Below are 22,447 nucleotides of genomic sequence, written 5' to 3' on the forward strand. Positions count from 1 at the left end.
ATGAATTATGTATGATGCAGTCTGCTACTTAGAAATGTCCTTTAAAGTAAATTGATGTTCACCTGAAATACAATTATGCTAAGATGGAAAGAGCAATCAATCTTATCTGTTCTTAGTAAGCTTTTCATTTTGAAATTTAAATAAACTACATATGGGATCAGGTCATATTTTAACACAGTAATTCTACCTCTAACCAAAATGGATTGAAAGATAAAATATAAAATAAAAGTTAAATAAATACACGGGTTATGTCATATAAATATGTATTTAATGTGATATACAATGAAAAGAATCCCATTGAGGAAATGTCGCTTTTCTAGAAAGTTTGCAGGACTTTGATCAATCAAGCTTTGGAAGATAACTGGGTCACGGGAGCCAGAAGGCTCTTTTCAGGTCACTGGCCTTATCTTCTACCCCAGACAATAGGCCTTCATCTGGAAGGGTTTCCAGGCACAAACTTGTGCACATAAAGGGCGAAATCCTCACCCTATTAAAGTCATTGGAACTTTTGCCATTGTCCCAAAGGAGCAAGGAATTCACCCAGAAATTTTTCCCTGTTAATATAGAAGTTTAAAGTGCTAGACTCTTGACACTTAAAATTTGTAATTGAAAATATTCCCCATCGAAGCCTGCCCATGCAGAAAGTTTTCTCCACTCAAACATCTCCAGAACTAAAGTTTTAAACTTTGGCGATGCATTGTCAAAAAATGTTACCTTGGCATCCATGATGGAGAACAATGTAGTAATGATAAAGAATGTAAAAAGCTTTAGTATCACAACAGTCCATGCAACATAAATCAAATTGATTGACCATTTACTGTGAATGTATTGCCATTGAAATCAAGGTATTACTCAGTGATGATGGTAACAAGCACTGGGTGGTACGGAGAGGGAAGGGCCAGGCTAGCTCCTTTCTTTTCTCCTTATCCCTTTATTTTTTCTTATCATAATTGCATACCATCACCAGGTATGTGTTTTCTTTCTCATAATACCTCAACAAAAATCCTTTACTTATCAAAAAAGCAATTGATTTTGCTAAAATGAATTAGAAAAAAAGATGATAAAGACTAAAGAGTGGGCTTTTTGTTAGATACATATGAACAATGAATGCACACTAAAGCAACTGCCATAGCATAGAGAGCTATATGACCCTGGTATCCAGCAAACTATTTGTGAGGGGATAGAGAGCAGGCGGAATTACAGTATGAAGTACTGATTTTCACAGCATACATTGGTTTGAACCTATCACGAGTAACTGGCCTGTTTCTTCAGATATGCTTGTGAAAGGCCATTGAATTATAATGTTGGACCTCCATGATGAAATTTTAATCAAGAAACAATAGAATGAAAATATATTATTCTGTAAAGCTTCAAAAGATATGCACTGTTTTTAATTTTGTGAGATTTTCAAACACATTTTTATAATAGAGACTTAATTTTGTCAACTTCTCAATATTTTCATATTATAGCACCCCATATACAAAACCCCCACAAACATATTTATATCAGATGTGATGAATAACTGAGATTAAAAACTGTGAATGTGAACTTGGGGGTGCTAGAAAAACAAAGCTGTTATTTAAGTACCTAACATCATTTAATAAAACCACTTTCTTCACTAGTGGAGTTCTCTGTCTCTTTGGAAGTCTTGAGAGTCCCGTTATTTTTTCCCACACTTCTTAAAGACCCCCACTTTTGAGCTTTCATCAGATAAGAATTATCCATAAAGCAATGCCACTCCTATATTACTCAGAGGGGTCACTTTTCAGTGAGATGAGGCATGTACTGGCTCCTTTCCCACAAATGACCTGATGTTGAATGTCCTTTCATGCCGGCAAGGTTGTTGTGCTCTAGCATCAATGTAAGTTGAGGCTATGCATGGGCACTGAATGGTAGCAACCCTCACTAATAAGTGGTGATACCTTTTCTCGGTCTTGAAAGGCTATTAGTTCGCCACTATGACTACCAGACAGTGGAGAGGCTTGGTCAGCATCACTCTCTTCTGATAATGTTTCTGAACTGCATAAGCTTGTGGAGTTGGATTTGTTGAGTTAGTTTCAGCATTCAGACACCACCGAGGACAGTAACTTGTAATATAAGTTTAGATTTTGGGTGGGATTTTATCTGTAAATGTTGTTTCGTATGCGAGTACTTGGAATAGATGTGTTGTTTATATGATTTTGTATTACTGAATTTCATTTATTGGAAAGGTTTATTGCTACAAGCCTAGAACACCTTTCTGTGTTATCAGTGACTTCTCATGTTAAATGTGGATAGTAAACACAGTAGTTCGGAGGTCTAGTGTTGTGTTCAAAGAGGCATCCACTGGCATCTCAAGCTCCCTTATGAGGCTCTTGTGTGCTAGTTCATTCATATTTATTTTATACTTGGTTTGATTATTTCAACATTACATTTCATTTGTCATCTGGCAGCTCATTGATCATACAAATCTGTATCCTTTTGAACTTCACTTGCTGCTGTATTTGTGTTCATCACTCACTCTGATTGAGTGCATCATCAGCAGTTTGGATTAGTTTACTGTAGGAACCTCAGGCTCTATGATAAATTATCACCTTATGTACATTAAATTGTACACGGTATATCTGGGAGAAGACCTTTTGTACGGTCCTTTGGATAGGCATGTAATGACTTGGTGCTGAGTGGTCACTATATTGAAACTGATAGGCCAACCTTTTAGAAGAGCAGTCTAGGGAAATGTGGAATATAGGGTATTTTTCACTACCATAAAAGTTGCCATTTGGACCAAGCTCCTTTCATCTGCAGTACTTATTCACAGCTCTTTAAACAATTATGCATTCCTGTGTTCCATGCTGAATTATTGTGGCTCTTAAATTATGCAACAATCTGGCATGTGGAACTCTGTCAAAGTCTTCCTAAATTTCAAATAAATCATTATGCTGTACACTATTATCTGACTTGTTTATAACCTCCATTCAAGAGTCTAGGAGTAGATTCACCTTTCCTTATCCATGTGTTCTACACTTTCATCTGTTAACGTTAAAAGCAAGACAAAAAAACATCTTCTGGAGCTGACCCACTGCCACTGCATGTCCGAGATCATGTGGGAACAATAATGTCAACAAGAGTGCCAGCACCTTCTGCCTTCTCTGACCTCTCTCCAATTCTAATATTCTCACTATCTGTCACTCTTGATGTTGAGATTATTCTAATTAAATGAATTCACCTCTAAAGTTTTTCTTTAAAGGGACTTGTATTTTTTTCTTAAGAGTTAAGTAAGTGAGCAAAAATACAGTCTTGAAAGACTTGTATAAAACACTATTGTTTTAATATTTTTTCCTATAAAATATAAAAATGTGTAGCATATTATTGGCCTATTCAGAGGCCAGTGAAGTCAATGAGAGTCTTTCCATTGACTCCAGTGGGCTTTGGATCAGAATGTATCTACATATTACAAACACAAAATATTTGTTAAAGAACATTACTAAGGTTGCAAAGTCAAGCACTCAAAAGTTAGGAAATGCCAAAATTAAGATTTTCTATGCAATCGTAACTTGGTCCCCTTTTGCATATAATTAGAGACTGTTGCATAATACATGTGATCACTTACTTTTTTCTCCATAGGGCCCCTGTGTCATTCAGTTCACCCGTAATGAGCATTTATTCAATATTTTGTTTTATCCTCATTGTTCAATGTGTGGCCCCAGGAGAGCATGCTCTAGTGAGCACAGACTCTTCTTGCCATTGCCAGTCCCTCAAAGCTTGACCCCTTCTCGCCTGTCCTCTCCAAGCTGTCCCTGTCCCAGTTCTGTTTTTTCCCATCCCAGTCTTCGTTCCAGTCCCAGTCTCAGCTTTTCACCCAAGTTCCAGTCTCCTTGCCCAGCCAATCCCAGTTCCCTCCACCCCCAGCTCCTTTTCTGATCTCGCTCTTCCTTCCCCATTACAGGTTCCTGGGCCCTGTCTGCCTCCCTTCCTTGGCCTCCAATCTCAATCTCCCACTACTCCCTCCCTGGCTCCTTGCCTCAGTCTCATCGCTTCCAATCTCCTTGCCCAACCAGTCCCAGTCTTCCCTTCTCAATGATGTTAGCCTCAGTGATATGGCATGTAGTACATATGTATCCTTTTGATGTGCATTCAGTGACTTTCATTCTCATATTTTGTTGCATGTGAAGCCCATTTATTATGATTTTCTCCTACAATTTTATTATGGGAATTATTAAGAGAAAGATCTATAGATATGAATCCTCAGCTAACATCAGCTGGCTCATTAGCTATTTTAAGATACAGTAAAGTTATATTTGTTTTCTTTCCAAATAAAATTATATTTTTTCCTGATGTGGGCTCAGTAGCAATCTCATCCCTGTTCCTATGAACCAGCACAATGGAATCTACACAGTATAGAAAAGTACACATTTTATGCCTGATCCTACAATCATTGTACAATCAGAATGTCCACTGGCTTCTAAGAAATTAATGGGGATTTTACGAGCACAAAGATTTCAGAATTGGGCTACTTGTAAGTCCTTGTTAGATAGTACACGCTTAAAACCAGAACAAGCAATTTCATTTCCATGCAGACCAATGAGGAAAATTCAAAAAGAAGCTGGATCCATACCGAACAAAACAAGACTTCACTTGAGCTCTTGTTAAATACCATTTTCCTGAAGATTCAGTTGTTTATCTTAAATAGTCAGAGTTCACCAACGATTACCACACATTAGAATCTGATATACCACCATTTTCCTCATAGCAATAATAAGACATAAATTGTAACTCTATTGTATCTTTTGACAAATGTCGACTTTTTAATGGCAGCCACTGTAATTCCACAACTAAATGTGTTTTCAAAAAATTACTATGAGCGAATTTGTTGATGTAAATCAAAGCAATGAGTCTATTGGCATAAAGCCTGAGAAAGGAAATATATCAATATTGTTTTTTTTTTTTGGCTGTAGAATCCTGTTTTCTATGATAGTGGTGGAAAGAATGGTTTAGTGCAAACAGATAAACAAAATTAGTTGTGCACAAATAGAAATATCCAGTGTAAAGAAAAGATATTATTCTGAGTCTTTGGCCAAATTTTGCAACAGTATTTGAAGTTTTAGTGTATGACAGTCTTCAGCGCTGAGAAGAAATGTTAGGTAGATTGACAGGAAATCACAAACAGCTGATAAACACGGTTGAAGCTTCACAGTTGATGATCTTCTCATCTATTCATTCTTATTTTAAAGATCTGCCAGGATGTTATTTTCTAGATACAGTAGTGACACAGAAATTATGTTCTTGGTGAATTATCTCAGGTGATTTCTGCTGAGATTGTTATACTGAACAGTATTGTTACATTGTTTCTTTCCTGGGGTTTCTGTAGAAAGAATGTTATAGAAAAGGAACAGTGGAGCAATTGTCTGCGTTAGTAGTTATCCTTGACACTGATTAATGCAGAGTTGTGATCAGCTGAGACTGTCTCAATTAACAAGGGCCATTCAAATACCTCAGGAAGACATTCCCTTTTTTTGTGTGGATTTTAAAAATACTTACTGAACAATATTTTTGTTCCTTTTAGAATGTATTAAAACAAAAAAGCTAAAATTAATGTACAAATTCAGTAAAATATTGCACTTCAATTTCGAACAATACTTTATTTTTGTGGGGCTTGTCCTTAGTTCAGTTGTTTAGCATCACTACCGAATAATACATCAAATACATTTTTCCTTAAAGCAAAGCTTAATGTGCTAGCAGGTGTCTTACTGCATAACAGCCACCATCAGACTGTTTATAAGCAATAACTCTGCCATCCTTCTAATAGTTCCCTGTTGATTTCTTATGCAGATTGTTTTGCCCCCACACTGCAATTGCCTTTGTCATGTTCCAGAATAGGTCCTCCTTTACATATTATTAGCTAGTAGGGGAGGTTAGACTTTTGTAAGAGATAGAACCCTCTGCGTATAGCCATTCTGGTCTTTTTAACCAGAATTACCTGTCAGGCAGGGCACGTGTAAAAGTATTATGACACTGGGCACCTGCTTGGGAACAAGGTTTGAATCTGTCCAGTTTAAATATGCCTGTTTACATGAGATTTAATTTATCACAATTCCAGGGCTTCACAAATTATATATCCTGTATGATGCAAAGTTTAGGAGCCTGATTCTTCTCTCATCTTGGAGTCACAATGGTTTAACTATATTGGCTTGAATGGAATTACTCCTGATATACATCAGTCACTGGTTGAAGTCCAGTCCCTTTTCTTTGCTAACAAGATGCATATATAAAAAAACAGAGAATCCCATAGTATTAATTATAACACTTTTTCTCCCTTTCCTACCCTTTTCTGTTACCATCTCTTATTATGCCTAAACTTAGATGGTAAGGTGTGTAGGGCTCCTGTCTTTTTATGTTCCATCAAGTGCCTATTGCACTTGATACACTGGGGCGGCAGGGAGGGAAATCTTTCAGAAACACTCACCATTTGCTTAATTCTATTCCCATTTAAATCAATAGTAAAACTCCCATTGATTCACATAGCTCCAGAAATGTTAGCATCGCAGATCTGAGTTTTTCCATAATATATGGAAGTATTTGTGGATAACTAAGAAAAGGGGCAAAGTAAAAATACTATAATTATGCTGGTTTATACAGTAGTGTTAGCTCAAGCGAGAATTAAGATTTATTTCCATGTAATGTTCCAGTATCACTCTTTATGATTAGTAGTTATAGCTTGTTGTTTCAATATAATGATTTAATTGCAGATATGACATGATGACAGTGGATGTTTTCTGATTGCTGATAATTACAAGCATTATATCACTGTAATATAGGAAACAAATATAAATATTTCCTTTAAAAATAAAGGGATGGATCCCCAGCTGGTGTAGATTGGTTTAGCTCCATTGGCTTCATCGACTGAGTATCACTATTACACCTACGAGGAACTGGCCTGAAGAGAAGGCAGGACAGCAGTTGACATGAACACTTGTGTGATGCAGCTGAGATATGAGCATGCCTTTCAAACCTTGTTTAAATTCTGTTCGACACTTGTGTGTTCTTCTTTGATTCTGAAAGTAAACTAAAGAAGTTACTGATTGATGGGCACTTTAAATCAATTAATAAATTAATTACATAATTAAATAAATAAAACTGACAGGTTAAAGCCCAATCTTGTGGTAATCTCCGTACAGCTAGTGGAAAATTTAACTTGTTTGGGTATTATTGAAAATGTTCTGCCACTGTTGGAAGAGGTAGAAACCTGGTTTAAAGAGATGATATCCTAATAGAGGAGGTACAGTATTTTGTAGAACATTTAAAATTATACTTGAAAATATTAGTTATTAAAAAAATTAGGGCCAAGATTTTTAAAAATTACTAGTGGTTTTGGGTGTCTGGTCTGAGAAACTTTCTGTTTTTCAGAAAGTGCTGAGTCAATCAGAATGACTAATCATTTTTAAAAACGTTGGCCAAAGAAACTGTTATTTGGCACTGATTGAGCAGATGACTTCACTTATATCTGTACAATTATTAGAGGCATAGAGAGAAGATATAATAGTTGATATCTGTTGAGATATCCAAACTAAAAAGATTTGGATATGTTTCAGATAAACAATCAACCTGTTGGGTGCTTATCCTAGCTTCTGTACTTTGAGGTTCACCTGTCAATTACAACTCTTTTACACAAAAGTCTGATACATTGGTAACACATTTATCTGCCGCTCAGCACTAGCATCATGGTGCTTTTGTCACTGTTTTGACACCATCACCAACTCACCTCTCCTAGCTTTTTCTGCTCAGAGAGGGGTGGATCACCAAGATCACTGGTTGCCCCCATCCCCCGAAAGGGTTACCAGGCAGGGTCAGAAAAGATTGACAAGGTAGAAGAGCAGGCAACCATTGCTATGAAAAGGTGGAGATTTCAGCACCTTTTTCAGCGAATTTTAGAAACATACTTGGAAAGAAATGAAAAACTCTAAAATGAGCTTTTCCTCCCGAAGGGTGACTCACTGCTCTTCTTTCTTTTAGCAGGTGCTATTGCATTAAGTCATCACTGTAATGCTGTTCTTAATCATGCCTCTTCTACAGTGCTAACAGAGGGTCAGGATCCCACAGAAGAATTTGCCTATACAAAGAATTCACCTGTGATAGTATCAATAATACAGTAGAACTTCAGAGTTACGAACAGCTCGGGAATGGAGGCTGTTCATAACTCTGAAATGTTTGTAACTCTGAACAAAACATTATGGTTGTTTTTTCAAAAGTTTACAACTGAACATTGACTTAATACAGCTTTAAAACTTTACTATGCAGAAAAAAATGCTGCTTTCCCTTTATTTTTTTTTTAGTAGTTTACGTTTAACAGAGTACTGTACTGTATTCACTTTTTTTTTTTTTTTTACGTCTCTGCTGCTGACTGATTGTGTACTTCCGGTTCCAAATAAGGTGTGTGGTTGACTGGTCAGTTCGTAACTCTGATGTTCATAACTCTGAGGTTCTACTATAGCTTGTATCCCAGGGGCGTGCTAGCACTAAGTTTTAAGGACATTTTTGTGGGATGATATTTCATGGGTTGTTTATTTGGATAATTATTTTTGCCTTAGTGACAGGCCAGTAACTAAATACTGAATGCGTTTTAATGTAGCAGCAAATTACAGTGTGTCAAGGATAACACCATTTTTGTTCCTTCTGGTAACATTTGTTCATGAGTATTAACATGTAATCTATGGATTTGATATTGCTCAGGCTGGTATTTTCCAACAAGACTCACTGGAAACAATATTCAGGTAGCCTCAAATAAAACTGATACTAAAAGTGAAGTGGCTGATCCATTTAGATGATCTGAATGCTATTTTCCAACTTTCTTTGAGCTGGTTCTGCAGTGCTGTCTTTCTCTTTGCTAACTGGTCTGACCATGGTTTTCTCTCACTGTTGGGGTAGCTCTGCAGTTTGACTGACCCCGGTACTAATGCTAACAGTTCTCTCCTCTCTGCAGGTTTATTCATCATCCTCCAGGGTTTATTTTTTTTGTACAATCTCTCACATATAAAAATATCTCAGACCCACTTGTATACTCTAGTTTCTGCACTCACTGATCTTGACCTCCTCTCTTTTAAAAAATCTTAAGCTTTTGTGTAGTACCATTGTCAATGCTCCATCACTGATTCTCAGTCACTTTCAACTGTCACACTCAGTCAAAGCCATGTACAGAGCCTGACCCCTTGTTCAGACCTTTTACTTTGAGTGTCAGGTGGTGTCAAGATAACCTGAGGTAACAACTTTAATGCTAGTAGTCTCAAGGAGGCAAAAATAAGATGGTGTGCCACCAGAGTCAGCATTCCATTAGAATGTGTTGGATGGCCAGATGTGAAGTTACTAATCATTCCTGGACTCCCTGCAGAATGGTACTTATTAATCTTGAGAGCTAGAGTTCTAGAGACTTTTTCTACTTAAAGTCAGAGATTAAGCAGGTGTGACAATTGCATAATCAGTCTACAGGTAGTTGTGCAACAGGAGCAAATCCAAGGCTCAGGGTGGGGATGGGGCAGGAGTATGACTCAAAGACATGGACAGAGGTGGGGGAGTGAGCATGAATCCAGGACTATGGTGGCGAATAAATGGACTGCATTCAGATTAATGTTACTGTACTGAAATCTGATTCTGAAATCATTTTATGACCATCTTGAACGTATGTTATTGTCCTTTCTAACTCCTCTTGTATTGTAGTTTTCCAGCTGTTCTTAGGAAACCAAGTGGAAAAAGTGGAGTTACTCAGCTTGTAGACAGTATATCAGATTGCAATCTCAGTTACATCTGTGTAAATCTGGAGTAACTTCATTTATGTCAATCAACTTGACAAATAAAACTAAGAGCAGAATTTAACTTGTATCTCTGTTTCAGTTCCCAACTGTAGATCCGACCTCTCTTTTGAGAGAAAGATACACATGATCTTTTCCCCCTTTTATATTATTTCCACCTCCTGGTATCTATCAGTCACCATCTTTTATTAGTTATAAGTGTTATCATTCCTGAATGATAGAACTAGTTCAATTTTTCCGAACTGAAAGGGCTCAATGCCTTAGCAATACTGAGAAAGCTAGAATTGCGATGGGATAAAGCCCTTATAAAATCATAGAATATTAGGGTTGGAAGAGACCTCAGGAGGTCCAGTCCAGTCCCCTTCTCAAAGCAGGGCCAATGCCAACTAAATCATCCCAGACAGAGTTTTGTCAATCCGGGCCTTAAAAACCTCTAAGGATGGAAATTCCACCACCTCTCTAGGTAACCCATTCAAGTGCTTCACCACCCTCCTACTGAAATAGTGTGTCCTAATATCCAACCTAGACCACCCCCACTGCAAGTTGAGACCATTTCTTCTTGTTCTGTCATCTGCCACCACTGAGAACAGCCTAGCTCCATCCTCTTTGGAATCCCCCTTCAGGTAGTTGAAGACTGCTATCAAATTCCCCCTCACTCTTCTCTTCTGCAGACTAAATAACCCCAGTTCCCTCAGCCTCTCCTCGTAAGTAATGTGCCCCAGCCCCCTAATAATTTTTGTTGCCCTCTGCTGGACTCTCTCCAATTTGTCCACGTCCCTTCTGTAGTGGAGGGACAAAAACTGGACACAATACTCCAGGTGTGGCCTCACCTGTGCCAAATAGAGGGGAATAATCACTTCCCTCGATCTGCCAGCAATGCTCCTACTAATACAGCCCAATATGCCGTTGTCCTTCTTGGCAACAAGGGCACATTGCTGACTCATATCCAGCTTCTTGTCCACTGTAATCCCCAAGTCCCTTTCTGCAGAACTGCCACTTAGCCAGTCGGTCCTCAGTCTGTAGCAGTGCATGGGATTCTTCTGTCCTAAGTGCAGGACTCTGCACTTGTCCTTGTTGAACCTCATCAGATTTCTTTTGGCCCAATCCTCCAATTTTTCTGGGTCACTCTGGACCCTATCCTTACCCTCCGGCATATCTACCTCTCCCCCCAGCTTAGTGTCATCTGCGAACTTGCTGAAAATGCAATTAATCCATCATCCAGATCATTAATAAAGATGTTGAACAAAACTGGCCTGAGGACTGACCCCTGTGGCACTCCGCTTGATACCGGCTGCCAACTAGACATCGAGCCATTGATCAGTATCCGTTGAGCCCAACAATAGCCAGCTTTCTATCCACCTTATGGTCCAGTCATCCAATCCATACTTTTTTAACTTGCTGGAAAGAATACTGTGGGAGACCATATCAAAAGCTTTGCTAAAGTCAAGATATATCACATCCACCGCTTTCCCTATATCCCTTCTTTAATACTAGTAACCTGCTTTTTTAAAAACTAACACAATAAATGGCCTGTAAATTTAATCAATAATGCTGTTACTACAAATATCTGTCAAAATCTTTTAGCACTTTTTACTGTGCTTTCTTCATCTTCTAATATTCAAGCCACTTGCTTCAATATTAAGGTGATAACATAGTTTCCAAACCATTTAAGCCTTACAATTTTCTTTAGAGACTGAGTCTATTATTTGACAAAACATTAGAATTACGGTTTACTTCTTGTTTTGCAAGATCTTACCTGCTTGTGTGGTAATTGTTTCAGCTTGTTCCTTTAATATGATTAATCTTTGGTTTCTTTTGGATATTTGAATGATTACAGTAATATTCTTTTTCCGAACAGACCCAGCTGAAACAAAAACTTACATACTACAAGCAATGATCGATTATGTTTAGTTTTTAGTAACACAGATATATTATATTTCATTATTATAATCCTTCAGTCCTGCAAGGAGTAGCTGCATATTAAAAAGTTATAATGGGACGATGTTGAGAACAGACTAATTTCAGAAGAGAGTTAGAGGTAAAGCTCTGCAAAAAAAAAAAAAAAAAATCAGTGTCAGTTTTTTGCTTTTGTTTGGTATTTCATTGTATGGCATGTTGGGCACGGTCTTTGGCCGTCTTCTTTGCACAGCTCCCATGGTGAAAATCAGGATTAAAACCATCTAAACTGACTAGGAGTGGATTTCCACTGTGTAGAGGAAACCTCATGGGTATAAGGCTGGCCCAAAGGCTTCTGTGTAACTCTCTCCTACCACCTGGCACTGGGGGTGTGTCTGAGAGTTGTGTGCGTGGTTAAGGTATCCCTATACCCCCAACAATCCCAAGGTGTTGGGACATGTTTTTTAGGTGATAGACTATTCAACTTTGTGTCAGGGACCAGCCTGGTGGCAGCAGGATAGTCACAGGAATGTGTCTGTGAGAGAAAGTAGCTTATCACCTCTTTAGCACCTCCCCTTCTGAACTGTGCTGAGTGCAGCTTAGATCTGGGCTGCCATATTTTGGCTGTCATCTGTCCCTTGTTTTCTGTGATTTGTTTCTCTTTTTCTATTACTTGTTTCTCTTTGCTTTCTGATTTGGAGCTTTTTCTTACAGTATAAGGGCCAGATTGTGGCTTATATACCCACACCAGAGAACAATGAATACCTTATACCCCCTCGTGAGCGACCAAGACCTTGGGTGTGGGTATGCAGGAGTAAGCAGATCCTGGGTGCCTGTTTGATCTCTCCACAGAGCAGGTGGGTGGGGGAGAGGACAGAGCCTTGGCCTATATCTCACTACTCCTTAGCCAGTGCAGTTTAGCTGGAAGGTAGGGGTTATAATTACTGTTGGTATAAGCCAGCATTCTTCCTCTCTCCCCTCACCAGAGTCAGGGGCAAGCAGGAAGGAAATGATCACTCAAAGGTATATCTCTGAGGTGCAGGGCCTCTCACGGCTGCTTTTGGAGTCATACTGCTTATATACCAGCCCTTGCTCAGAGCTGTAATCAAAGCCTCAATTTAGCTCTAAAGCAATGAACAAAAAAATGTAAAATAGTATTGTATCAGGTGATTAATATAGTTTTATACTGTACTTACCTTTGTAGTCTCTTTCCTTTTCCTTTTTGCTTTTCTTCACCCAATAAAATCAAAATAATAAATATTGAACTGGAAATGGAGAGGTCTGTCCAAACCAATCAACCTGCATATTGTGAGGCAAAAGCCAGAGGAAGAGGATAAAAGCATTTGCCTTTCTTTCCACTCTTTCTGAATATAAAATTCAAGCCAAATGTGATGTCTGGTCATAGACTGTTAAACAAAATTATTTGGCTCTGTTGAGTAAATTCTCAAACTGTTTCACTGCCTTATTGTATTACATACAAACCCTGTAAACAAATAACAGAAGAATTCATGGATACTGTATTGTCTAGCACAACTTAAAATGTGCATGTATATTCAGGGCCAGCACTTCCACTAGGCAACCCTAGGCGGTCGTCTAGGGCGGCAGGATTTGAGAGGTGGCATTTTGCCGTCCTCGGGGGAAATTCGGCGGCGGGGGGTCCTTCCGCTCCGGGTCTTCGGCGGAATTTCGGCGGCAGGTCCTTCACTTGCTCCGGGACCCGCCGCCGAAGTACCCCGAAGACGTGGAGTGGAAGGACCCCTGCCACCGAATGCTCAGAGGAGGAGCCCTGCCACCTAGGGCGGCAAAAATCCTGGCACCGCTCCTGTGTATATTTGTTGTTTATTTATCTACTCTGACTTTTTTGTATACCTGTTTTAGTCTTTTAATTTACAATGCAACCTGATTAGCTTTGGATGCTGTTGGATATTTAACTGTCTTAGAAGACTATATTTTTAGACAAAATAGAAGCACAATATATTGGTGAAGCCTCTATAATGTTGTCTTTTTCCAATCGTTATTTTCATGACATTGTTAAGACTATGCACTGCAGTTAACTGAGTCAGTGTTCTCATTTAGCTTTTTTAGTCTGTGATTAAATGGGAGTTGCTGCTTGTTGTAATATGAGTTGGCTGACAAAAGCTAAATCTGTCACAGGTGCTACAATTTGTACATCAGGAAATTTGCTTTCCAAACACTAATTATTCCCATAGTATCGTACTTCACACAAAGCACAGATAACACAGTCAGCAAAATTTCCTCAGTTTTATCATTGTGCTGTGAATTAGGGTTTGTCTCCTACCATTGTATAAAGTGTAGATGATGGAAATTCTAATGCAGGGAACCCTTTGATTTTATAAGGTTTTTCTTGCTTTATTCTCCCAATCCAAGTGCAAAAGACTTAGATTGTTCCAATAATAATTTCTGAATTTCAAATCTGTGATTGTCTATGTATTCTGTAGGCAGATAGTAAGGCATGAATCTGATAGGGTAGCCTAGAGCTTAGCAGATACAAATGAAAACATTTTGTACCAGGAAGGTCCAGGCCTAACCCAGAAATATATTTTAAAATTAATATGGGAAATTACCTTTATTTGGTAAGGGTATACCTCTGACTCAAGCACACATCATTTTTATATTTGGCAGCCTCTCCTATGCAGAGGCTTGGGACTGAAGAGCTGTTATGGGCTAGTCCTCATTCCTTTGGGAGGATGGCTCTTCCTACTTTTTGGCCTTTTTGTTACTGAAGGGGAAACGTGGATAATGAGTCACTGCAACTGTGGCTGAAAAAAACAGAAAACTTCAGTTTACTGCCCTATCAGGTATTCTCAGATCACGTGCTCACAAACACATATTCTTCCACTATAAGCACCCCTTTTATGTAATGTGCACATTTTCTGTTGCTTCCCATGGTGTCAAGGCTTTTTAGGATAGCATGCTAGAGCCTGCGTTGACAATATTATCTATTTCTGCATTTAATCGTAAGGAAAAACACCTGTCCACGAGACCCCACTAGATATGAGGAAATGGCTCCGATGGGCTATTTCTTGGTTAAATATTTTATAACAGATCTAGCTGTCATCAGAGTGTGTGGGTCCTTGACATTAGCCACAGAATGACCTGCTAAAATAAACAGTAGAGCTTTATTTTAGAAATTTGCCTCTTTCATTGCCATGAATTGCCTGGAAACAGATGCTGAGACTATACAAATGTTTAAAAAGTAAATAGGAAATACTAATCTTGATGAATTACTTAGAAAAGGTAAAACTCTGAATGCTGTATGGGAACTTACTAGGAAATTTGTTTGTTGGTTTGTTTTTCCGTTGGAATTTATTTAATCTTCTATTTTTAATATATTGTAAGCTGTCTCAAGAAAATGTTTATTGACTCCCTGAGGATGAGCATATTGTATATTGCTAGATTTCCAGCAAACGAAAACATTTATGTAATTTAACTTATACTAGCAGTGATTCACAGCTGTAATTGTTTGGCCTGTATACAGTAACTTCTGATTTGTATTTTTGTTTTATTTTTTGTAGGACTATTTGACAATTCACAAGTATGGCAATGCAGCCAGAAATGATCTCTGGAATACCCTGTCAGAGGTAAAGTGCAATATAGCCTAATACACTGAGAGAAAAGCAGGAAGCCATAGTGGTGTTTTTATGCCGAGGTTGGAAGAGAATAGTGTATACTAAAATACCTAAGCCCAAGAGCACGTTTAAAAACTAATGCTAAGACGTACCGTTTGGGTTCACAGAAAGCGACAACCTAAAAAAACATGTTTTCAGTTGTTTGTGTTATATCACTGACACCAAATAAAGGGAAGGCCTGCTCTCATTAACTTCAGTGGGAGCAGGATAAGGTCTGTAAGTAGGAAAGAGCAGGAAAATGCTGTGCTTTGGCATTTATATTGAATAGGCTTTTGATATGTAAATATTCATGATTTGTCTGAAGGACAGACCTTGTAAAGGCTTAAAGCTGGGCATTGTATTTTCTGGTGTCATCTGTTATTATTTGATGTCCTTAGACCAGCTGCAGGTGGGTTACAAGGATACTGAAAGCTACCCTTGCTTCTTCTGTACAGTTTCTTACTTTTTCCTTTCCTTTCCTTATGTTAAAGCCTTTGGGGCAAATTCTCAGTGATTTGCACTCAAAAGTGCATTCTAGTCAAAGAACAGCAGAACTCACAGCAAATGTACAGGCACAGGATTGTGACTGCATTCTTGGCCATAAGCAACTACTGTCACATTGGATATGTCAAACCTGTTAATGGTGGGAATTAAAATTCCATGTTCCCCTACCTATCAGCATATCTGTTGTCATCCTTTACACTCTCGAGATGTCTCACATGCAGACTGAGTTCCAAGGGATTCTTCCTGGGATTTGCTTGGATTCACTAGAGGTCACTCAGTCTCTGTTCCAGCATTGGCAGGAAGTTCGAGGCATTCCTTGGTTGCAGAGAAAGCTGTCTCTGTCCATCCTTCACTTGCTTGCAGTCTCTCTTCCCATGAGGTGCAAGTCTCCCATTTTTGTCAGGTTTACTGTATTCCAGCTGAAATCCCACCCAATTTAATTCCACTTATTTAAAACTGTATTTTTTCTATCGTTTCTGTATTAAACTAGAATAAGGCAAGATTTATACAGTGGGTTGGGAAAGGTCTGCATGTGCACAGCTTAGCTTTGGACATAAGAATCCAGATTTTCCAGTGAGTGGTAATTTTGGATGGCTAGTGTGAGACACCTTAAAGGGGCGTGATTTTCAGAGGACAGATGTTCAGCACTTTCTAAAATCAGACCCTTTTAAAGTGTCTCAAGATGGGCACCCAAAATCCATAATCTCAAGAGAAAATCTTCATCGGTGTATCAAGCTCCTTTTTTAGCCTTTTCTGATCATGGAACTAATTTGCATATGGCCATCCACAGTCTTTGTGAATGCGGGAAATGTGGGGAAGGAGGTCTGAAGTTTCACTCCTTTTAGGTTTGGGTGGGATTTTCAGAAGTGCCTGAATGACTTAGGGGTCATTGGAACTTGTGCTTCTAAGTCACCTAGGTGCTTTTGAATATCCCACCCCGTCACTGTGTTTGCATTTTCTAGCTTGCCACATGAATATTTATCGCTTTCAGTTGTTAAAGCTGCTTTATTTTGATATGCAAGATCAAATGTCTAACTCTTACCTAGAAAGAAGGGTTCTCCTTGATCGATTTTTTTTAAACCATTTATATCCTGTATTTATGAGTGGAAAGCGCCTATGCGTATAGATGATTAATTGCTATTTAAACAGCTAGACAATTAATGGTCCTCTAGTTTAAAAAGTAAATGGTATTATGTGTTAGATACTAGTATTGCATCAATATACTAAACCAAAACTGTTTTTTTTTTTTTTTGGAAGGCTCTAAAAAAGGTTGGAAAATTTGTAAATATCCAAGAGGTAATGGATCAATGGACACTACAGATGGGTTACCCCGTTATCACCATCATGAGAAATGAAACTGCAGACAATATAGTAGTAATATCCCAAGAGCACTTTATTTACGACATTGATGCTAAAACCAGGGATCCTGACCTTGGAAACAACAGGTACATGTATTTTTCAATAAATATTCCTACTAAAAGTTGTAGTTGTTTAGCTGCTTCAGGCCAGTATTTTAAAGCAGAAGTCCCTGCCAAAGTCACTTAGCTTTGCCTAGAATCAATGGCATAATATGGCCCTAACATTTTAATTTTATTAAAGATTATTCTTGTAAAAAAGATTAGAATTATATTAGCATAATAAACAACAAAAGAACGCTTTTTATTTGCACATTTGCATCTTTAGTGCTCTCTCTGGCTTTTTTCAATCTAGGGTACACATATATTCCTTGGCCTCTTCTTTTGGTTTTGTGGCACTCAGTGAAATGCACCAGCATGTGGCTAGAGCCTTCTGATATTGCATACTTGAGAGTGGCTTTCAAATATCAGTAGGGGTATTCTCTTATTTTGACTGAAAATTTTAATCAGCAGTCTTACAACAGCTTACATCAGCTTGTTCTGAAGCTCCCGATAGTCTGGTCATGTGTTAAGGAAAGACTAGACAACTAAAGATGAACATCTCATATGGTAGCCCTTGAAAAAGGAGAAGCCTTTGGAAGTGCTTAAAACACAGATACTGGCTATTTTTTAACAAAATACAGAGCTTACTGCCAGCATACTAGGTGAGGGGACGGCATAGTTGACTCTAAGGGCTTGTGTAGATGAACAGTTGGTGCACGGCAAGCTGGGGAGTAAATCTATAGTGCAGTAGCCTGCTACACCCTAATTGTCTGTGTGGACCCTGCTGCTATTCACTAAAAGTTCCCTAGGGTGCTTTGATCTATTCCTTTCTTAAATGGGAGTAGGTCAGTGTGCACCAGGGAACATTCAGTGTGCAGTAGCAGGTTCCACATGGAAGTGTGTGGCACACTAACATACTGTATATTTACACTCCAGCTTGCCATGCACTAGTGGGTTGTCTAGAGAAGCCCAAAGTAATTTTTGTGCCTCCCCTGATCTTGGACGCAAACTAGACCTCAGGGCAAGTTAGAGCAGCCACATAGCTGCTGTAACTTATGATAGCTAGAACAGTCCCTTAGGGATTGGTCTTTCAGCTGGGATTGGTAGAGCACTTAGCTCTCTGGCCCCACCCCCAGTGGTTTGCATCATACTTCCCAGAAAGTCTCCTCCCTGATCCAAGCTAGTTCCAAGACACTCCTTGCACTGTTAATGCCAAAGGGGGCTGAAGTTAAGCTGGCTATGCTGGCTTTATACCACCCCAGGATTTCCAGACATTTCCTAATTAAGGCATCTTTAAGGTTGCTTTGCTGGGGCCAGGACCTGTCTGATCAGGTTGAAAGCAAACTGAAAACTATCTGCTAGGGTTGATGTCTACAGGACTGCCATTTAGTCTAAAAGCTGCTGTCTTCACCTCCTCTGGTTGAATGCACAAAGGTCACTCTCTGAATCTTGACTTGTCACAGGGAGGACAATAGAAGTCATCAAAAGGTAAAATTAGGTGCAGATATTCACTTGACATGTTTGGGTTTTATGGAACAATATTCCTGTTAGGGAGTTCATTAAAAAAAAAATACTGTAAATTTATTCTCCATTGTTTCATGTGCCATGGATGTTGTAGAACTCATACTTAAATATGGTACATAGTCAATTGTTGTTTCACTGGCTATAGGAGAGCACTCTCCCATCAACTTAGCATGTTTTCACCAGACCCACTAAATTGACACCACTGCATTGATTGCTGTGGTATCAATTTAGCCAGTAGCCTAGACATGGCCTTTACCTATATATCATATTTATTTGTGTAGTGGTTTTTGTGTCATGGAAATCTATATATATAATTATGTATGTATTTATACATGTATACGTGTGTGTGTATATACATCCGCAGATAATGTGAGTGAATTTTATTACTCATGAAAACAATGTCTAATAGTGTTTAGATAACGTAAAACAAGTATAGTACTGAAAGCATTGTGCAAACTTCCCCATACATGTTTGTCAATGCATCTCAGTCTTAATTTGCAGTAACTCTGCTACTCCAGTCTATGAGCAAAGGCTACCAGCCACGCAGTGATTTTGTGTGGATGTGGATAGCTGAGGGTTAAAATTAGACCATTAATACACTTACTTTACTTTCATTTGTGACCTAAATTCAGACTTGAACTCAAATTGCTGAAGGTGAAAGGCTAGTGCACTAACCCTCTTTACACCTCCTTGCCTCTCCCCTGAGAGAATAGGCTCTGTGGTGAGTAAGTACTTGATGTTTGGATCCCCTTTTTTATTTCTTTTTTGCCCCGTTCTATTTTTTCCCCTTTCTTCTGCTCCACCTTCTCATCCCCTTAAGCACAAATGGGGAAGAAGCCTATTGCAAAGTGAAAAATGTTATTGGTGAAAATACCTAGGTCAATCAGTTTGATGGCAGAGCCACGTCCTGCCACTTTTCAGTTAAAATTATGTGCAAATCCTATTGACATGAAGTCTAAGTCACAAAGAAAATGGGCCCATAAAAATTAAGTGAAAGGGACACATACATATTCCATTAGTCTTTCAAACTCATCTTCTTCCGAACAATATTAAAGTCACATAGGTTGGTTATACATTAGTGTCCAGAGTTTTATATCACTGATCATTTAATTAATTGTAATACTACACACTGACCGTCATGGCCTGATGGAAACATCATTTGTGTGTCTTTTACATGTCCTTCTGTACCAGGGGTGGTCAAACTTACTAACCGTCTGAGCCGCATATGACAATCTTCAAAAGTTTGAGAGCCAGGGCGCTGAAGCCCTGACCCCCAGCAAGCGTGCCCTGCTGATCTGAAACCCCAAGCCCCAGCAGGCGCGCCCCGTGGGGCTGAAGCTGAAGCCCCCAGACACCCCCCCCCGCTGGGCAGAAGCCAGAAGTGACATGTGGGGTCACTTGCCCCCAGATTTTTGCCAGGCTTTGTTGGCTCCACTTGATCACATGGTTTAACTACTTTGATGGAAACCATTTCCATAGATGTAGGAAGCGTCTGCACTACAACAGCATAGCTGCAGTGCTGTAGCTGTGCCACTACAGCGGCTGTAGTTTAGACATGGCCTTAGAGTATTAGTCTTTGGGAATCCAGGTCTGGGGCTTTGATTCAGCATAGTATAGAGATAAGCATAGGTGGCGGGCGGCTAGGGCTAGAGGGGACTCAGCCCCCCGACTCAATTTCTGGCGGGTGGCGCCAGGGCAAAGAAGGGAACGGGGCAATGTAGGGGGAGGGCCCAGCCTCTGGGCTGGATTCCCAGCAGATGGAGCTAGATTCCTCAGTCCTGGCAGAGAGCACTGGGACAGGAGGTGGGGGAGAGGACCCTCAGGATAGGGGAGGTTGTCCTGAAGTGATTGTGTGGGGAAGGAGGGAGATCCTGAAGTAATTTAAGGGGAGGGTCCTGGTGGAAGGAGGGATGCTGAGGTGATTGGGGTGGGAAAGGAGAGTCCCAGGAAGAGGGGGGGATCCTGAGGCCCCACATCTGGTGGTACCGGAGGTAGAGTGGGTGAGACATTGCAAGGGAGGGCCCATCTGTGCATGGATGCACACGTCAGGTGATGCTGTGGCAGGTTTGAATTTGTGAGCATTAAGAGTCAACAGGCCACAACAGGGAGCCAGTCCCAGCCACATGGGACAGGAGCCCCGCTGCAGGGTGAGTGTGGGGTGGGCTCAGCACACTCTCCCTCACCCAAGAATTTTCAGCAGCTGCTTATGAAGATAAAGGCTAGCCACGCTTCTCTAAAGCTCTGGGAGGTTAAGATCTCTGGTTGGGGCCCAGCTCTAGGTCCATTGACTCTCCTTTGCTTTAAAAAGACTCATTTTAGAATAGGTCTGGCCAGATGTATTTTGATAAATAAAAGAGAGAGCTGAACTATTTAAGAACCACAGTTTTGTAAAAATGTCTGTTCTGCTCTCTATGCCAAAGCACTTGTGTCATAATTAACTATTTGAGATGCAGTATAAAACACCACACTTAATTTTTTTTTCTCTAAAAATATATGCAGGACAATACAAAGCAACAAGCAGCGTTTCCAGGGGACTAAATGCCAAAGTGAATACTCTTGATACCCCTGGAAGTGGTTTTCTCTGAGTGCTGCCTAATCCAATACAGATGAGCATTTTTAAATTTTTGTTGTAGATAAGAAGTAGAGTGTATATATTTGTTTTTCCTAGTCTAACACAAGACTCCACATACATACTATAATTAGAAGGGGGGGGGGAAGTTGTGTTTTAAGGGCCAGATATTCAACATGTGACTTCTTTGTGTGCATACAATTTGACTTACGCAATTTTAAACACTATCACTGTGCATAAACACTACAGAATTCACACAATCCTGTTTCTATGCCCAAATGAACATTGATTTTACTGGGCACCTAGCCCCGGAAGATATTTTATGTGGGAAATATTGAGAGAAAATAAGAAATGACAGACTCCTGGTCCGGGGGAATGCCACAGAATACAAGGCCCCAGTCAAAGTCCATTGAAGTCAATGGGAGTCTATTGATTTCAATGGGGTTTGGTCAGACCCATAATGACAGATAATGTTCTAATTTGAAGCTATCCCAGGAAAAGTCCGTAACTCCTACTTTATGTGCACAGGGCAGATTCTGCCCTTGAATAAGTACACAAAACTTCCGTTGACTCAGAGTCATATCTGCATATCTGAGAACAGAACATGTCCTGGCATTACAGGACTGCACAAAATGAGGAGATACTCCATATGACAAGGTTCAGTGGGTTTTCCTCATGACAGAGAGAACCATAATTTCAAGGCACTGAAAAGACATCTAGAATAATTCATCAGTACAGTAATGATTCACAAAAATATGAAAAATAATCTGCTGTCTAGAAAATGAACTAATCAATTCTGATGAAATCGATAAACCATTTTGGTTCTATATTGAAGGGGAGGCACAAACATGAAGCTCTCAGATATGGAGAGATTTTTTTCTTTTGAAAATACACAGAATTCGTCTCTTTAAAAATAGAGAAATAACTTCTTTACATTTAAAAATATATATTTGCTACTTTCTGACTGAGATGAAGGGCCAGGAACTATTCAGCCACAGTTCATGTCCCAGTGGGAGTTCCTGGTGTCACTGTGCAAATGTACAGTGTTTTCTGCAGCATGGGCACCATTTTGATAGTTCATATTTATTGTTTCATCATACATTATGGGAAGAGGAAATGCTTCTTACCTCCTCAAAAGAATATAGAAGG

The 22,447-nt window shown here is 39.3% G+C and overlaps 1 protein-coding gene across 1 annotated transcript in view; it reads left to right on the forward strand.

Annotated features, from left to right (window-relative positions):
* The window catches only part of TRHDE (thyrotropin releasing hormone degrading enzyme), a 308,520-nt gene that overhangs the window by 192,948 nt on the left and 93,125 nt on the right, over positions 1–22,447 (forward strand). The window contains exons 8-9 of the mRNA XM_054026638.1: positions 15,212–15,277; positions 17,066–17,253. Of these exons, the coding sequence (XP_053882613.1) occupies positions 15,212–15,277; positions 17,066–17,253 (254 nt within the window). The remainder of the gene's footprint in view (positions 1–15,211; positions 15,278–17,065; positions 17,254–22,447) is intronic.

The sequence above is a fragment of the Malaclemys terrapin genome, chromosome 1 (assembly GCF_027887155.1).
Source record: "Malaclemys terrapin pileata isolate rMalTer1 chromosome 1, rMalTer1.hap1, whole genome shotgun sequence".
Lineage (NCBI taxonomy): Eukaryota > Metazoa > Chordata > Testudines > Emydidae > Malaclemys > Malaclemys terrapin.